This window comes from Rattus norvegicus, chromosome X (assembly GCF_036323735.1).
Source record: "Rattus norvegicus strain BN/NHsdMcwi chromosome X, GRCr8, whole genome shotgun sequence".
NCBI classification, from domain to species: domain Eukaryota; kingdom Metazoa; phylum Chordata; class Mammalia; order Rodentia; family Muridae; genus Rattus; species Rattus norvegicus.
In genome coordinates, this window is record NC_086039.1 from 157,389,341 (window position 1) to 157,403,421 (window position 14,081).

General features: G+C 41.5%; 1 protein-coding gene across 11 annotated transcripts in view; it reads left to right on the forward strand.

Moving 5' to 3' along the window:
• Ikbkg (inhibitor of nuclear factor kappa B kinase regulatory subunit gamma) overlaps positions 1–8,223 on the forward strand; it is a 39,285-nt gene extending 31,062 nt beyond the window's left edge. For 10 of the 11 annotated variants that reach the window (XM_008773603.4, XM_008773602.4, XM_008773601.4 and 7 more), the window contains one exon: positions 90–8,223. In XM_008773603.4, coding sequence (XP_008771825.1) covers positions 90–232 — 143 coding nt within the window. In that variant the 3' untranslated portion in view covers positions 233–8,223. The remainder of the gene's footprint in view (positions 1–89) is intronic. The other variant, NM_199103.2, reaches the window with a different exon arrangement.
• The last annotated feature ends 5,858 nt before the right edge of the window (positions 8,224–14,081 follow it).

A 14,081-nucleotide genomic window follows, 5' to 3' on the forward strand; every position in this document is an offset into this window, starting at 1 on the left:
CACCTTGTTAGCCTTTCTGTTTTAGGCCTACATAGGCTGTGCTAAATAGTTACATAGTCCATCATACTCCTGTGTTCTTTTTTTCTCAGCTCACCACTCCTTTCATTTGGCCTTGTCCAACCAGCGGAGGAGCCCTCCTGAGGAACCACCTGACTTCTGTTGTCCCAAGTGCCAGTATCAGGCTCCTGATATGGACACTCTACAGATACATGTCATGGAGTGCATAGAGTAGGAGCAGCAGATTCAAGGCCACCTGTAATACTATGTCCCAATCTGTGCAACTTATGCTTTCCCGTTTCACCTGCGTAGTCCACAATTAAGTGCTTAATGTCAAAGAGTGGGTCCCAGGAACTAGCAGGACCCTTGCTTTAGCCCTTTGGTCTGCTAGTCCCCTATTAGGGTAGACAGCTCCATTCAGGGCTGTTTTTTTTCCCTTTTTTCTTCTGTGTGCCTGAGCCACTTCGCCTCTGGTGGCTTCTTCTTCCCTCTTCTCCCATTTTCTTAGGGAGTCTAGAATGGAGGCCAGGGGCTCTCAGGGAGCATCCCTTCTCCAAGCAGGGCTAGTGCCTCTCTTCAGCTAGTGCCTTTCTTGCCAGTGAACTGCAGGCTCTCCTCCTTAAGGCATGTGGCACTTAGGTCTATAACATGTATTACCTCTGATAGACATGTGGAAAGTATTCTGTCCTTGTTACTAGTAATGGTGCAGTGAAAGTACTTGTGCACAGATCTGTATGTACCTTTAGGACAGATGCTTAGATGTGACATTAGATATGACAAGGGTCATAGAAGAGGTGAGCAGACCTTTGGATTCTGCTATCTGCTAGACATGCTATTATTTACTAAAGAGTTTGCTTAAGTGTCTTTTTCTGGGGTATGTGGGCCCTTCTTAATTTCTCTGATGTAACTTGGATTTTCATAATTCCTACCCATTTTTCTGTTGGGTCGTTGCCATTTGTTCTTTGGCTTTGGAGAGCTCTTTGATTATCAGTCAGGTTAGCTTTGACTATCACAGAAAGGGCACACCTTGTTCCAGTTTGATTGTGTTACTGTTTTGGGGCCTAGAAGCTGTTATCTACTCCATTCTTTACTCCTTTTTTTGGCTTTGGAATTATGACTACTTTGTCAACAGAAAGGTATTTCACATATATGCTTTTCTTTTTCTAACTCCAGTGTGTTCTTGTTTTTGCTAAGCACATTGTTGCCTTCTGTGAATGGTGGTAGTTCATCACAGTTCAGGAATTTGTGATGGCTTGTTCTCCACCAGCCAATTTGTCCTAGCACACCATTTAGCAGTGACTGAAAGGTTACAGAAAAGGGAACACTTCACTTGTTTTGCAAGATTCTAGATATTTTCTGGGACCTTACAGTCATTGGTATTAGCCCTGCAGTTCTAGTAAAGGAAAGTAAACTGCAATTGAGAAAGCAATAAATGTCCCTTGCTCATTCCTCAGGTTTGAAATCCTTCCTGCCCTCCTGTAAGCTTTCATGGTTCTGAGTGGGATTTGTGAATCCATCCCTGGGCTTTTATTCACATGGCTTCTATCCCATTAAGAGTGAGTAGGCTAAGTAGAATTTAGATTTTAAAAAAGGATTTAAAAAGCAATCCTGAGCTGAGGGCTTCCTCAGCATTCTCAGGGGATGTGGAACAAGTTTTCCATTTCCTAATTCCCTGGTATCTATCAGACAGATCTTTGGGAAAATGTTAAAGGAACAAACAAGTACTTTGCTTATGTGTTTTCATTTAAATACCTAACCTATAATTTTTTCTTTAGGAATACTGTTGGTTTAGCTTGAGTCCAGTTTTGTGGTGGTATATAAGACTGTCCTATAGCTGCTTTAAAAATTCTTTTAGACTTGAAAGAGCAACAACAACAAAAATTAGTCTTCCTGTCTGGAAGCCAAATGTTAAGTTTTTTTCTGGAGGCTCTGAGAATCAATTCCAAGCATTCTCTTAACTTTTGGTGGTTTCTGGAAGTCCTTGGTGTTGCTTGACTTGTAGACCAATCACTCCAATTTCTGGTTCTAGGGCCTCGTGGTCTCTTCCTCTCTTCTATCTCATAAGGAAACCAAGTTGCACACGTGGAGTCTATTTGGTTAGATTACGAAGGATTTCCATTTCAAGACCTTTACCTCATTCCACCTATCAAGACCCTTTTCCCAAATAAAGTCATTGTCTCACATTCTGGGGGTTTGGGCTTACACAACCCAGAGTAGGGACATCATTAGAACCTGAGTAAATGCAGCTCCAAAGCAGGTGCCTTTTTAAGCCTTCTAATTCTGCTAGAGAGACCCGGTCTCTAGGGTGATGACCAGTAGGCTTCAGAGTTTGGAGGCTGTCAAACCCTTGTCAGTGCTCCAAGCTGTTAGCAGGGTCAGTGGGAATGACTGGGAAAGGCAGGTTGGCTATAGTAGGAGAGAGCTGTTGTGATGCCTGCAGTGGCTGCAAGAGCTTCATGCTTCTTGGATAAACAGATGCATAGGTACATTTCTGACTAGTACTTTCTCTTGAAAGGGGCTCAGAAAGCAGGTGTGACTCAGGTTCCAGGTTACATACGATCATCTGGAAGCTTGAAAACATTATGTCTTGGGCTTCATGGACTGGTCAAGACAAATCTGAGAGTGGCTCCAGGCAACGGTTGGGACCTAGTACCCTTCTAGAAGGTGGGAACCCTTGCCACCTACTTACCCTGCAGTATGGTGTATGATTAACCATACATCAAAGATTTGAGAATCTACCATCTTCCTGATATGGGACATGTTGTTTTCTTTTCCAGGATTATTGAAGCTATAACTGGAAAAAGTAGTTGTCCCATCTCCCTCAGGAATTAGCCTAATTGTTTTTACACAAATTTTATGTGGTCTCTGGCAGATAACTTCTAGATCCATATAACTAGAAGCATGTCCTTTCCAGACGACCTCTTACTGTTACTTATGTATGCTTTCTTCTTGTTGGCCCATGCCCAAGAGAAAACCAGAAAGCCAGTAAGACAGTACAGAGTACTTCACCTACTGTAGTAGTAAACCATAAGGCAGACTGTAAGTAGGGATGATGTCAAAATAGGAATAATTGCAGCCCTGTATGTGACACCCTCAGGCAAGGTGAGGCCTACCTTTCAGTGTTTTCCCTTTCAAGGTGGGAGTTTGGTGAGATGGAACAAGCACTTTGGAAGCATTCTCAGCCCTCTTTACCTGACAGCAGCTTGGTCCTCACAGTGATTGCCTCATTGGAGTGGCTGTCATGGCACTGTCACCACCAAAGTCTGTGATGCAACATATCTGCATGGCCTGCATATCAGCAGGCCTGAGTGGCTAGCATCTTGAACCTTTTATCACATGAACATTCTCTGTAGGCTGGTATAAAAAGGCCAGAGGATTAAATTATGTATAAAATATGAAATAAAGAAGTAAGACCTGCAAGCATGTACTCTGTCCTCACTTGGTGGATGTAGGGGTAGGATTGCCAGGAACAAAGGTTTTCTTTACTATTTCTCTCTTTAATTCCCATGCATTACATAGGAAGTAGCTGTTACAGCTTTGAGGTTTTTGCTGATGGCTAAAGAAAGCTCATTGTTGACACAACAGAGTGGCAGAAGGGGCTAAATCAATTAATTTAGGGCTTAAATTTCCTGTGGTTGCAGCAACAAAGTACCACGCATTAGGGGGCTTATGCAACAGAGATTTTCTATCTCCCTGTTCTGGATGGCAGGAACCTGAGAGGTGAACTCCTTATTTTTTTTAAAAATTTTTATTAGATATGTTTCTTTACTTACATTTCAAAGATTATTCCCCTTCCCGGTTTCCTGTCCATAAACCCCCATTCCCTGCCCTCCCCCTCCCCCATACGGGTATTCCCCCTATACATCCCCCTCACTGCCCCCCATATTCCCCTGCACTGGGGGTCCAACTTTGGCAGGACCAAGGGCTTCCCCTTCCCCTGGTGCCCCAACAATGCCATCCTCTGCTACATATGCAGCTGGAGCCATGGGTCTGTCCATGTGTGTTTTTTGGGTAGTGGTTTAGTCCCTAGAAGCTCTGGTTGGTTGGCATTGTTGTTTTTATGGGGTTGCAAGCTCCTTCAACTCTTTCAATACTTCCTCTAGTTACCCCCAAGGGGGTCCTATTCGGTGAGCTCCTTATAAGAGATAACCCATTCCAGACCCCTCTCCCACTGTATGGCAGGTCCCAGAAATTCTTAGTTCTCTCTAGTTGGACCTGCATTGATTCCTCTGCCACTTTTGTCACATGAGCACCTTGTGTGTTTCATTTTTATAAGCATACCAGTGTCACACACAGCTGGGTATTTGGAAACAAGGAGGCATTTTGTTCAGTATCTAGTGACAGTGATGGAAAGAGCTGATTTGCAGAGGTAGTCAGAGCAGCATGAGGATCTTAGGTATAGAGCTGTGGCCAACATCACCGATATGGAAGAAAGAGGGACAGTCATCTAGTGATTGCTGGGCTTTGGTTTTCACACCTGGCTACCTGGGCAATATATCTACCATTGGGAGGACTAAGAAAAAAAGGGGAAAGTTAGAGTTGTGAGAGAAACTGTTCAGTGTTCAATTCTGATCTAGCCAGGATCAGCGAGATGTCCTGGGTCCCTTCATCTTGGCTTGACTGTTCATTGCAGTTTCACATTGAGACTGTAGGCTCTTTTATTTTATCCATTGCTTATTGGCAACCAGTGTAATCTGGTAGATCAGTTTCCACTTTGCTTAATGCTCTCCACTGATTTGCCGTTGCTGGAGACCTAAACTCCATCGTTCAGCCTTGTGCTGATCTAACATCATGTCAACTTCCCTAAAGGCCCAGCCATTCTATACTGGCTGTTTTTCCTTTCCTCAAACCTACTTAGCACTTCTGTTTCTTTTTTTTTTTTTTGGTTCTTTTTTTTCGGAGCTGGGGACCAAACCCAGGGCCTTGCGCTTCCTCGGTAAGCGCTCTACCACTGAGCTAAATCCCCAGCCCCTCTTTTTTTTTTAATATTTATTATTAACTTGAGTATTTCTTATTTACATTTCGAATGCTATTCCCTTTCCCGGTTTCCGGGCAAACATCCCCCTAATCCCTCCCCCTCCCCTTCTTTCTGGGTGTTCCCCTCCCCATCCTCCCCCCATTGTCGCCCTCCCCCCAACAATCACGTTCACTGGGGGTTCAGTCTTAGCAGGACCCAGGGCTTTCCCTTCCACTGGTGATCTTACTAGGATATTCATTGCTACCTATGAGGTCAGAGTCCAGGGTCAGTCCATGTAGAGTCTTTAGGTAGTGGCTTAGTCCCTGGAAGCTCTGGTTGCTTGGCATTGTTGTTCATAAGGGGTCTTGAGCCCCTTCAAGCTCTTCCAGTTCTTTCTCTGATTCCTTCAACGGGAGTCTTATTCTCAGTTCAGTGGTTTGCTGCTGGCATTCGCCTCTGTATTTGCTGTATTCTGGCTGTGTCTCTCAGAAGAGATCTACATCTGACTCCTGTCGGCCTACACTTCTTTGCTTCATCCAACTTGTCTAATTGGGTGGCTGTATATGTATGGGCCACATGTGGGGCAGGCTCTGAATGGGTGTTCCTTCTGTGTCTGTTTTAATCTTTGCCTCTCTATTCCCTGCCAAGGGTATTCTTGTTCCCCTTTTAAAGAAGGAGTGAAGCGTTCACATTTTGATCATCCGTCTTGAGTTTCATGTGTTTTATGCATCTAGGGTAATTCAAGCATTTGGGCTAATAGCCACTTATCAATGAGTGCATACCATATGTGTTTTTCTGTGATTGGGTTACCTCACTCAGGATGATATTTTCCAGTTCCAACCATTTGCCTACAAATTTCATAAAGTCATTGTTTTTGATAGCTGAGTAGTATTCCATTGTATAGATGTACCACATTTTCTGTATCCATTCCTGTGTTGAAGGGCATCTGGGTTCTTTCCAGCTTCTGGCTATTATAAATAAGGCTGCTATGAACATAGTGGAGCACGTGTCTTTTTTATATGTTGGGGCATCTTTTGGGTATATGCCCAAGAGAGGTATAGCTGGATCCTCAGGCAGTTCAATGTCCAATTTTCTGAGGAACCTCCAGACTGATTTCCAGAATGGTTGTACCAGTCTGCAATCCCACCAACAATGGAGGAGTGTTCCTCTTCCTCCACATCCTCGCCAGCATCTGTTGTCCCCTGAGTTTTTGATCTTAGCCATTCTCACTGGTGTGAGGTGAAATCTCAAGGTTGTTTTGATATGCATTTCCCTTATGACTAAAGATGTTGAACATTTCTTTAGGTGTTTCTCAGCCATTCCGCATTCCTCAGCTGTGAATTCTTTGTTTAGTTCTGAATCCCATTTTTTAATAGGGTTATTTGTCGCCCTGCGGTCTAACTTCTTGAGTTCTTTGTATATTTTGGATATAAGCCCTCTATCTGTTGTAGGATTGGTAAAGATCTTTTCCCAATCTGTTGGTTGCCGTTTTGTCCTAACCACAGTGTCCTTTGCCTTACAGAAGCTTTGCAGTTTTATGAGATCCCATTTGTCGATTCTTTTTTTTTTTTCAGAAAGCCAGTTTATTTCTAAGACTCTGTCATAAACTTTTAGCGGGTACCAATAGTCACCTGCCATACACGCACCAAGTTGTCGGTATAGCCAGCAAACAGAGTCTGGCCATCAGCAGACCAAGCCATTTGTCGATTCTTGATCTTAGAGCATAAGCCATTGGTGTTTTGTTCAGGAAATTTTTTCCAGTGCCCATGTGTTCGAGATACTGCCCTAGTTTTTCTTCTATTAGTTTGAGTGTATCTGGTTTGATGTGGAGGTCCTTTCAAAATACCAATCCAATTCTTCAAAGAGTTAGACAGAACAATTTGCAAATTCATTTGGAATAACAAAAAACCCAGGATAGCTAAAACTATTCTCAACAATAAAAGGACTTCAGGGGGAATCACTATCCCTGAACTCAAGCAGTATTACAGAGCAATAGTGATAAAAACTGCATGGTATTGGTACAGAGACAGACAGATAGACCAATGGAATAGAATTGAAGACCCAGAAATGAACCCACACACCTATGGGCACTTGATTTTTGACAAAGGAGCCAAAACCATCCAATGGAAAAAAGATAGCATTTTCAGCAAATGGTGCTGGTTCAACTGGAGGTCAACATGTAGAAGAATGCAAATCGATCCATGTTTATCACCCTGTACAAAGCACTTCTGTTTCTTAAGGCCTTTGCTCCTGTTGTCTCCTTTGCTGAGAAGGCTCTGTTCCCTTATCTGTACAGTTGACTTTTTGTTATTCATCTGAGTGTAAACAAAAGTTCTTTCTTCTGATGTCTTAATCCTAAAACCACTGGCCTTTTCTAGTCTGTTTTTTCTTTCCTCCCACTAGAGGGAGACAGAAGCCTTGTCAATTTAGTTTAGTCATATACCCTAGACAGGAACTCAGCACAAGGATGCTCTGTGTTTATTGATGGCTGAGCTTGTCTGAGACAATGTCAGGATTCCCCTGTCAATATTTTCATGGACATCACTTGTCACCATAGTTGGTGACTTATAGAAGTTATTACATTAACGTACTAGAAGTTATAGTACAGAAATCTTATTTTAGAACTATAGTGACTATAGCCCTTTTTGTGCTGCTAGGGATAGAACCCAGGGTCTTAAACGTGCTAAGCATTCATACCACTGCTGAGCTACAATCCCAGGTTATCAGCTTCTCACTTTATTTCCCTACCCCTGACTTTGACAGGGTTCAACTCTGTAGCCCCGCCTAACTTGGAACTTACTATGTAATCCAAGATGGCCTCAAATTTACAGTCATCCTCTTACCTCAGCCTTTCCAGTGCTAGGATTACAAATATGTGCTACTATGTCTGACTAGCTTTTTTTTCATTTTGTTCAGATTTTGAATGAGTTGTCTTGGTGTCTTGGTTTCAGATAAGAAAAACAGAATTTGGAAGAAAGTCAGGTGGACCTGTCTGTGGTATAGTATGCAGTTAAAGTTGAAGCAAGGCGTTAATGATTTCCAGGCTAGCTTAGCCTTCATAGCAAGATCCTGTCTCATAAAACAAAAAGTCAACTGGTGATTCCCTGGGGATGAGAGGGATGAGGAGAGGGTGATAGCAATGAGAATATTCTGAAATCGGTTATGGCGGTATTCATATATCTGTGAATGTGCTAGAAACACTTCAGATGAATGACTTTTGTTGTATATGGATTAGGTGGCAATAAAACTGGTATTAAAATGTTATCTAAGCTCTGCAGTTTTCCAGAACTTTTTGTGACAATGCAGATTAAGATATAAAGAGTTGAATATTTGTTTTTGTTAAATTTAATTTTATTATTTTTTGCTTATTCACTTTACATCCTGCTTACTGCCCCCTCCCAGTCACCCCCTCCCACAATCTTTTCCCCCCAAATATTTGCTTTTGAAGCAGTTTGACAAGTGGCCTATTGATGAGCTCTTGGTGTTGTTCCACTAAGTAGAAGGGCAGAGCTAGAGGGGAGACATGTGGGATTGACTTTGTCTCATGAACTAGAATGATCACATCATGCCCTTGCTTCAGAGTCCCACAATTGGAACTAAGTGAAGACTGCTAGCTGCCTCTAAAGCAGCATGGGCTGGACAACATGTGGGCCCTACTACATCATTAGAGGAACACAATTAAGTGGGCAAGTATGATAGGTAATAGCCAGTGGGGAAGCAGAGACCCCTAGGCATAGCAGCTTTTTAAGGATTTCACTGGTGCCAGGTATCCTAAGATCAGGGCTGGGATGGAATTGATTTGTCAGTCTGGCAGAGCCATGGTAGACATATGTCTACCAGACATAGAAATAAGGCCTTACCTCATATTCAGTGGTTGCTGGCAGTGAGGATGAAGGTCTGTGTGTCCACCCTAACAAACATTGCAGAATAGTCACTACAGTGAAAGCCCCAAATTAAATAGCACCACTATCATCATCATCACCACCACCATCATCATCAAGCCGCACAAAATTAAGCTTACAATAAAGTGAAATGCTCATGAACCAAAGTTTCCATAATGCAGACTTATGGCTGAAGAGGCCCAGTCAGATGGCTCAGGGAGTAAAGGTACTTGCTGCCAAGCCTGACTACCTGAGTTTAATTCTCAGGACTCATGAAGGAAAGAGGACTTTGACTTCCACATATGCTTTCTCACTGCCTACAAATGAATAGCATAAATCTTTAAAAGAAGTTAAAAGAGTCTAAGGATGGGGCTTAGTGGTAGGGCGCTTGGATACACTAGGTTTGTGTCTCTAATACTACAAAAAATGTTTGAAGAAAAGTTTGGGATACATGTAAAGAATAAGAAACTTAAGGAGGTGACTGTAAACACAAAGTAAAAGGCATGTACTTTGAGTTTGAAATACTAGTATGAGCTTGATTTGTTTTTATTTTTAAAAAAATGTTATTTTTCCCCTCGTCTTGAAATGGCCTCAAAGCAGGAATAGCACAATAGCAGGTGGCACCAAGACTGCCTTCGTGGACATTCATAAATGCTGTAAATATTTAATCACAGTGAGAATCTCTCTTACACACATTTTATATATATATATATACACTACCTGTTTGTGTGTGTATGTATGTATATTCAAATAGCTGGATTACTGTATTACTATTTAAAAATTAAAGAAAATCAAAACAAAACAACAAAAACCCAAAGATTTCTTTGGAAACATTTCCATTGAAGGGAATCAGGGTCTTTGGAGAAATGACTTATTTCAGGCATGAGGCAAGAGCTAGTCAAGGTAAATGAGATTTTTTTTTAAAAAGCAATCTTAATATGTGCACCTAGGTACACTAGGGCATGTGTGTGGAGGTCAGAGACAATTTACGGAGTTGGTTCTCTCCCACCATCTGTCTCCTGGAGATTAAACCCAGCTCATCAGGAAAACGAGTGCTTTTTACCTACTAAGCTGTCTTGTCTGTGAAAACCCAAGACATCTTTTAAAATTATCATCGTGTGTGTGTGTGTGTGTGTGTGTGTGTGTGTGTGTGTGTGTGCGCGCGCGCGCGCGTGCCTGAGAGAGAGAGGGAGAGAGAGGGGGGGTGTATGGGTACATGAGTCCCACAGCATGTGTGTGGAGTTAAGAATGATTTTGTGAAGTGTTCACTCTGTCTCCCTTTACCTGGATTCCAGAGATGGAACTCTGGTTGGTAGGCTTGCATGGCAAGTACTTTTACCTGCTGAGTCATCTTACTGGACCAAATCTGAGATATCTTACAACCCCCTCCCCCCAACAACAACAACAAAAAACAAGAGAGGCTGGGGAGATGGCTCTGTGGGTAGGAATACTTGCTACATAAGCATGTAGAGTTTGAATCCTCAACACCTATGGGAAAGGCTGAATATGGCAACATTTGTATTGAACCCTAGCACTATGGAAGGCTGAGACAGGGCGATGACTGGGGCTTGCTGACTGTTGGGCTAGCTCCAGGTTCAGTAAGAGACCCTATCTCAATGGACTATGGAGGAGATGATATAGCAGGACACCTGACATCTTCCTCTGGCCCCTGCATGAGCACAGAACTCACACATATGTGCACAGAAAACTAGCAAATATCTTGGACATTTGTAAGGAAGACACAGATGCAAATTGAAGTCATCATTAGATATGAATATGAGGTCATTAGAAAAATATAAGAGCTCTGCAGACTTTCTTGCCCGTCTTTCCCCCATCTCCATCCCTTGGGCCTGAGCTTCCTGAAGATCTTAGGTCATTAGGGGAAGGAGGGCAGGAACATTGGTGAAAGAATTGGCCTGGTATGAAGAATGGTTCCTTGCTAGCATGGCAGTGTCCTGCATGAGAAAGATTTGAAGGACTTATAAGAGAAATGCATGTTCAATGAGAATGACTGTGTCTTGGAGTCTCTGAGGAAATTGTGTCATGTTGGATGGCAGTTTTATGGATTCTGAAGATTGGCTGCACAGTAAGTATATTAAGGGACACAAATGTGGAAAGGGTAAAGATATTTGCTCTAAATATTTTGTGTGACTGAAAGACTTCAGCATGAGTTACAATATCACAATGGGCTGAGTTCCATTACTACTGTCTAGACCAGTGGTTCTTGACCTGTGGGTTGCAACTCTTTTGGGGTCACATATCAGATATCCTGCATGTCAGATATTTACATTATGATTCATAACAGTAGCATAATCACAGTTGTGGAGTAGCAATGAAAATAATTTCATGGTTGGGGCTCACTACAGCATGACAAACTGTATTAAAGGTTGCAGCATTGGGAAAGTTGAGAACCATTGTGTGGGGGCCGTTTTGGTTGTAACAGGCAGAGTCACAGAGCTAGAGTGAAAGGGAATTACTCTATGTAGGAATCAATGAATTAATAGGGAGACTTCACAGCTGAAGATACAAAAGAGGGACTCCAAGCAGTAGAGGATCATTTTTTGTGTTTACTAGAGAATTAACAGGTTCCAGGGTTAGGGTAGAAAAAGCACAAGATGAGCCAAAGAATATTGTCCCAGAAATACAAGGGTGCTCTTAAAGAATAACTGAGACACATTTAGTTTCATTGGTGATAAAAATCAAAATGACTGCCAGCTGAAACGAAAGTAGGTGCCTAACAATAGCAACTGTCATTGATATTGTGCCAGAATTACCTCAGTGTTTGCTATCTTGAAGGGAAGAATTCAGTTGGAAAGCAGCTTAAGCAAGGATTTAATATATTTAGTGAATGAGAGAAAGCTCCTGATAGTTTAGTAGGGTGAGATTTTGGATTTGTCATTTAAAAATACTTATTCATACATTATTTTTAATTATGTATATGTATGCATGTCTTGTATGGAGTATGCACATAGGTGCAGGTGTTTGCAGAGGATCTGACTGGAGCTGGAGTTACAGAGAGTTGTAGTCTGCCTGGCATGGATGATAGAAAACAAACTTGGGTCCTCTGGAAGAGCAAATACTCTTAACCACTGAGCCATCTCTCTAGTCTCATAAAATTTGTTATTTTTATTTTTATTATTTCTAAATTATTTCTTTTAAGATAATACAATTATATCATTTCTGTCTTCCCTTTCCTCCATCCAAACATTCTCATATACATCTCCATGCTTTTTCAAATCTATTGTTTCATTTTTAATTATTATTACATACATGTGTATGTATATGTATATGCATGAGTATATATATGAGTGTATATATATATATGAGTATATATATATATATATACATACATGTGTGTGTCTATATTCCTAAATATATAAGTACAACCTGTTCATTCTATATGTTACTTACATGACTATTTTTTTAAAAAATAATTTATTTATATATTTATTGCATGTGCCACAGTAGATATACAGAGTCCAGAGGACAACTGGCATGAATCTGTTTTCTTATTCCATCATAGGAGTCCTGAGACTGAAACTCAGGTTCTCTGGCTTGGTGGAAGGTATTTTTTTTACCCACTGAGGCATCTAACTAGTTTTCGATTTGTTATTTTTGGTAAGGGGTCTTAGTGGATATTTATGAAACAACTAGGATATTCAAAAGGTACATCATGGTAGGCTAGATCTTTAAGGTATTTTCCCCCATGATCCTTTTCAAAATCCCACAAAGTGCAGGTATCATCAGTTTCTGATAAAAACAGAACCAAACAAGCTTGGAGGATGTTTATCTACTCCTCAAATCATCCTCCTACCTTAGCCTGTTGACTGCTGGATTACATGTGTGTCCTTTGGCCCAGCTTGAAAAATATATATATATACATACATATATACATACATACATACATACATACATACATACATACATACAGGGTTTCTCTGTATAGCCCTGGCTGTCCTGGAACTTGCTCAGTAGACCAGGTTGTCCTTGAACTTGGAGATCTGCTTGTCTCTGTCTCTGAATGCTGGAATTAAAGTCTTGCACCATCAGTGGCTGACAAACCTATCTTCTATTAAAAAATTATTATACAAAAATTACTTTATTTTAAAGAATATGTAAATAAAAAACACCACACAGCTAGATTAATATAGTCTCTCAAACTGTAATAGGCTCCCAGACGTTAGCAAACCTGATTACATGATGGAAATATCATTCACACTATAAAACTCAACACTACCTGCCAAAACAAAAACAAAGACCTGAAATCCACCAAAGTCCACAGTTCTGGGAAAGTCTCTAAATGTTCTAACCTTATGTTTTTGCTTCTGTAGTTTTTTTTCTGGCTAACTATTTTTCCATTTCTTTTTTGATAGGAATGAGTTTATTGGATATTTTTTATTTATTTACATTTCAAATGTTATCCCCTTTCCCAGTTTCCTGTCCTTAAACCCCCATCTCATTCCCTCCCCACTTCTTCTATGAGGGTGTTCCCCCACCCAACCACCCACTACTTCCTGACTCCCCACCCTGACATTCTCCTATACTGGGAAGTCCAGGCTTGGCAGGAGCAAGGTCTTCTCCGTCCATTGGTGCCCAACAAGGCCATCCACTGCTACATATGCAGCTGGAGCCATGGTCTGTCCATGTGTACTCTTTGGGTAGTGGTTTAGTCCCTGGGAGCTCTGGTTGGTTGGTATTGTTGTTCTTATGAGGATTCAAGCCCCTCAGCTCCTTCAAACCTTCCTCTAACTCCTCCAACAGGGAACCCATTCTCAGTTCAGTGGTTTGCTGCTAGCATTCACCTCTGTATTTGTCACGCTCTGGCTGAGCCTCTCAGGAGACAGCTACATCAGGCTCCTGTCAGCACACACTTCTTGGCATCCTCAATCTTGTCTGGGTTTGGTGGCTGTATGTATATGGGCCAGTAAATATCTTGAACAAAACTTTAGAAGAAAATTTCCCTAACCTAAAGAGCAAGATGCCCATAAACATACAAGAAGCATACAAAACTCCAAATAGATTGAAACAGAAAAGAAACTCCTCCCGTCACATAACAGTCAAAACACCAAATGCACAAAACAAAAAAAGAATATTAAAAGCAGTAAGGGAAAAAGGTCAAGTAACATATAAAGGCAGACCTATCAGAATTACACCAGACTTCTCACCAGAGACTATGAAAGCCAGAAGATCCTGGACAGATGTCATACAGACCCTAAGAGAACACAAATGCCAGCCCAGGCTACTAT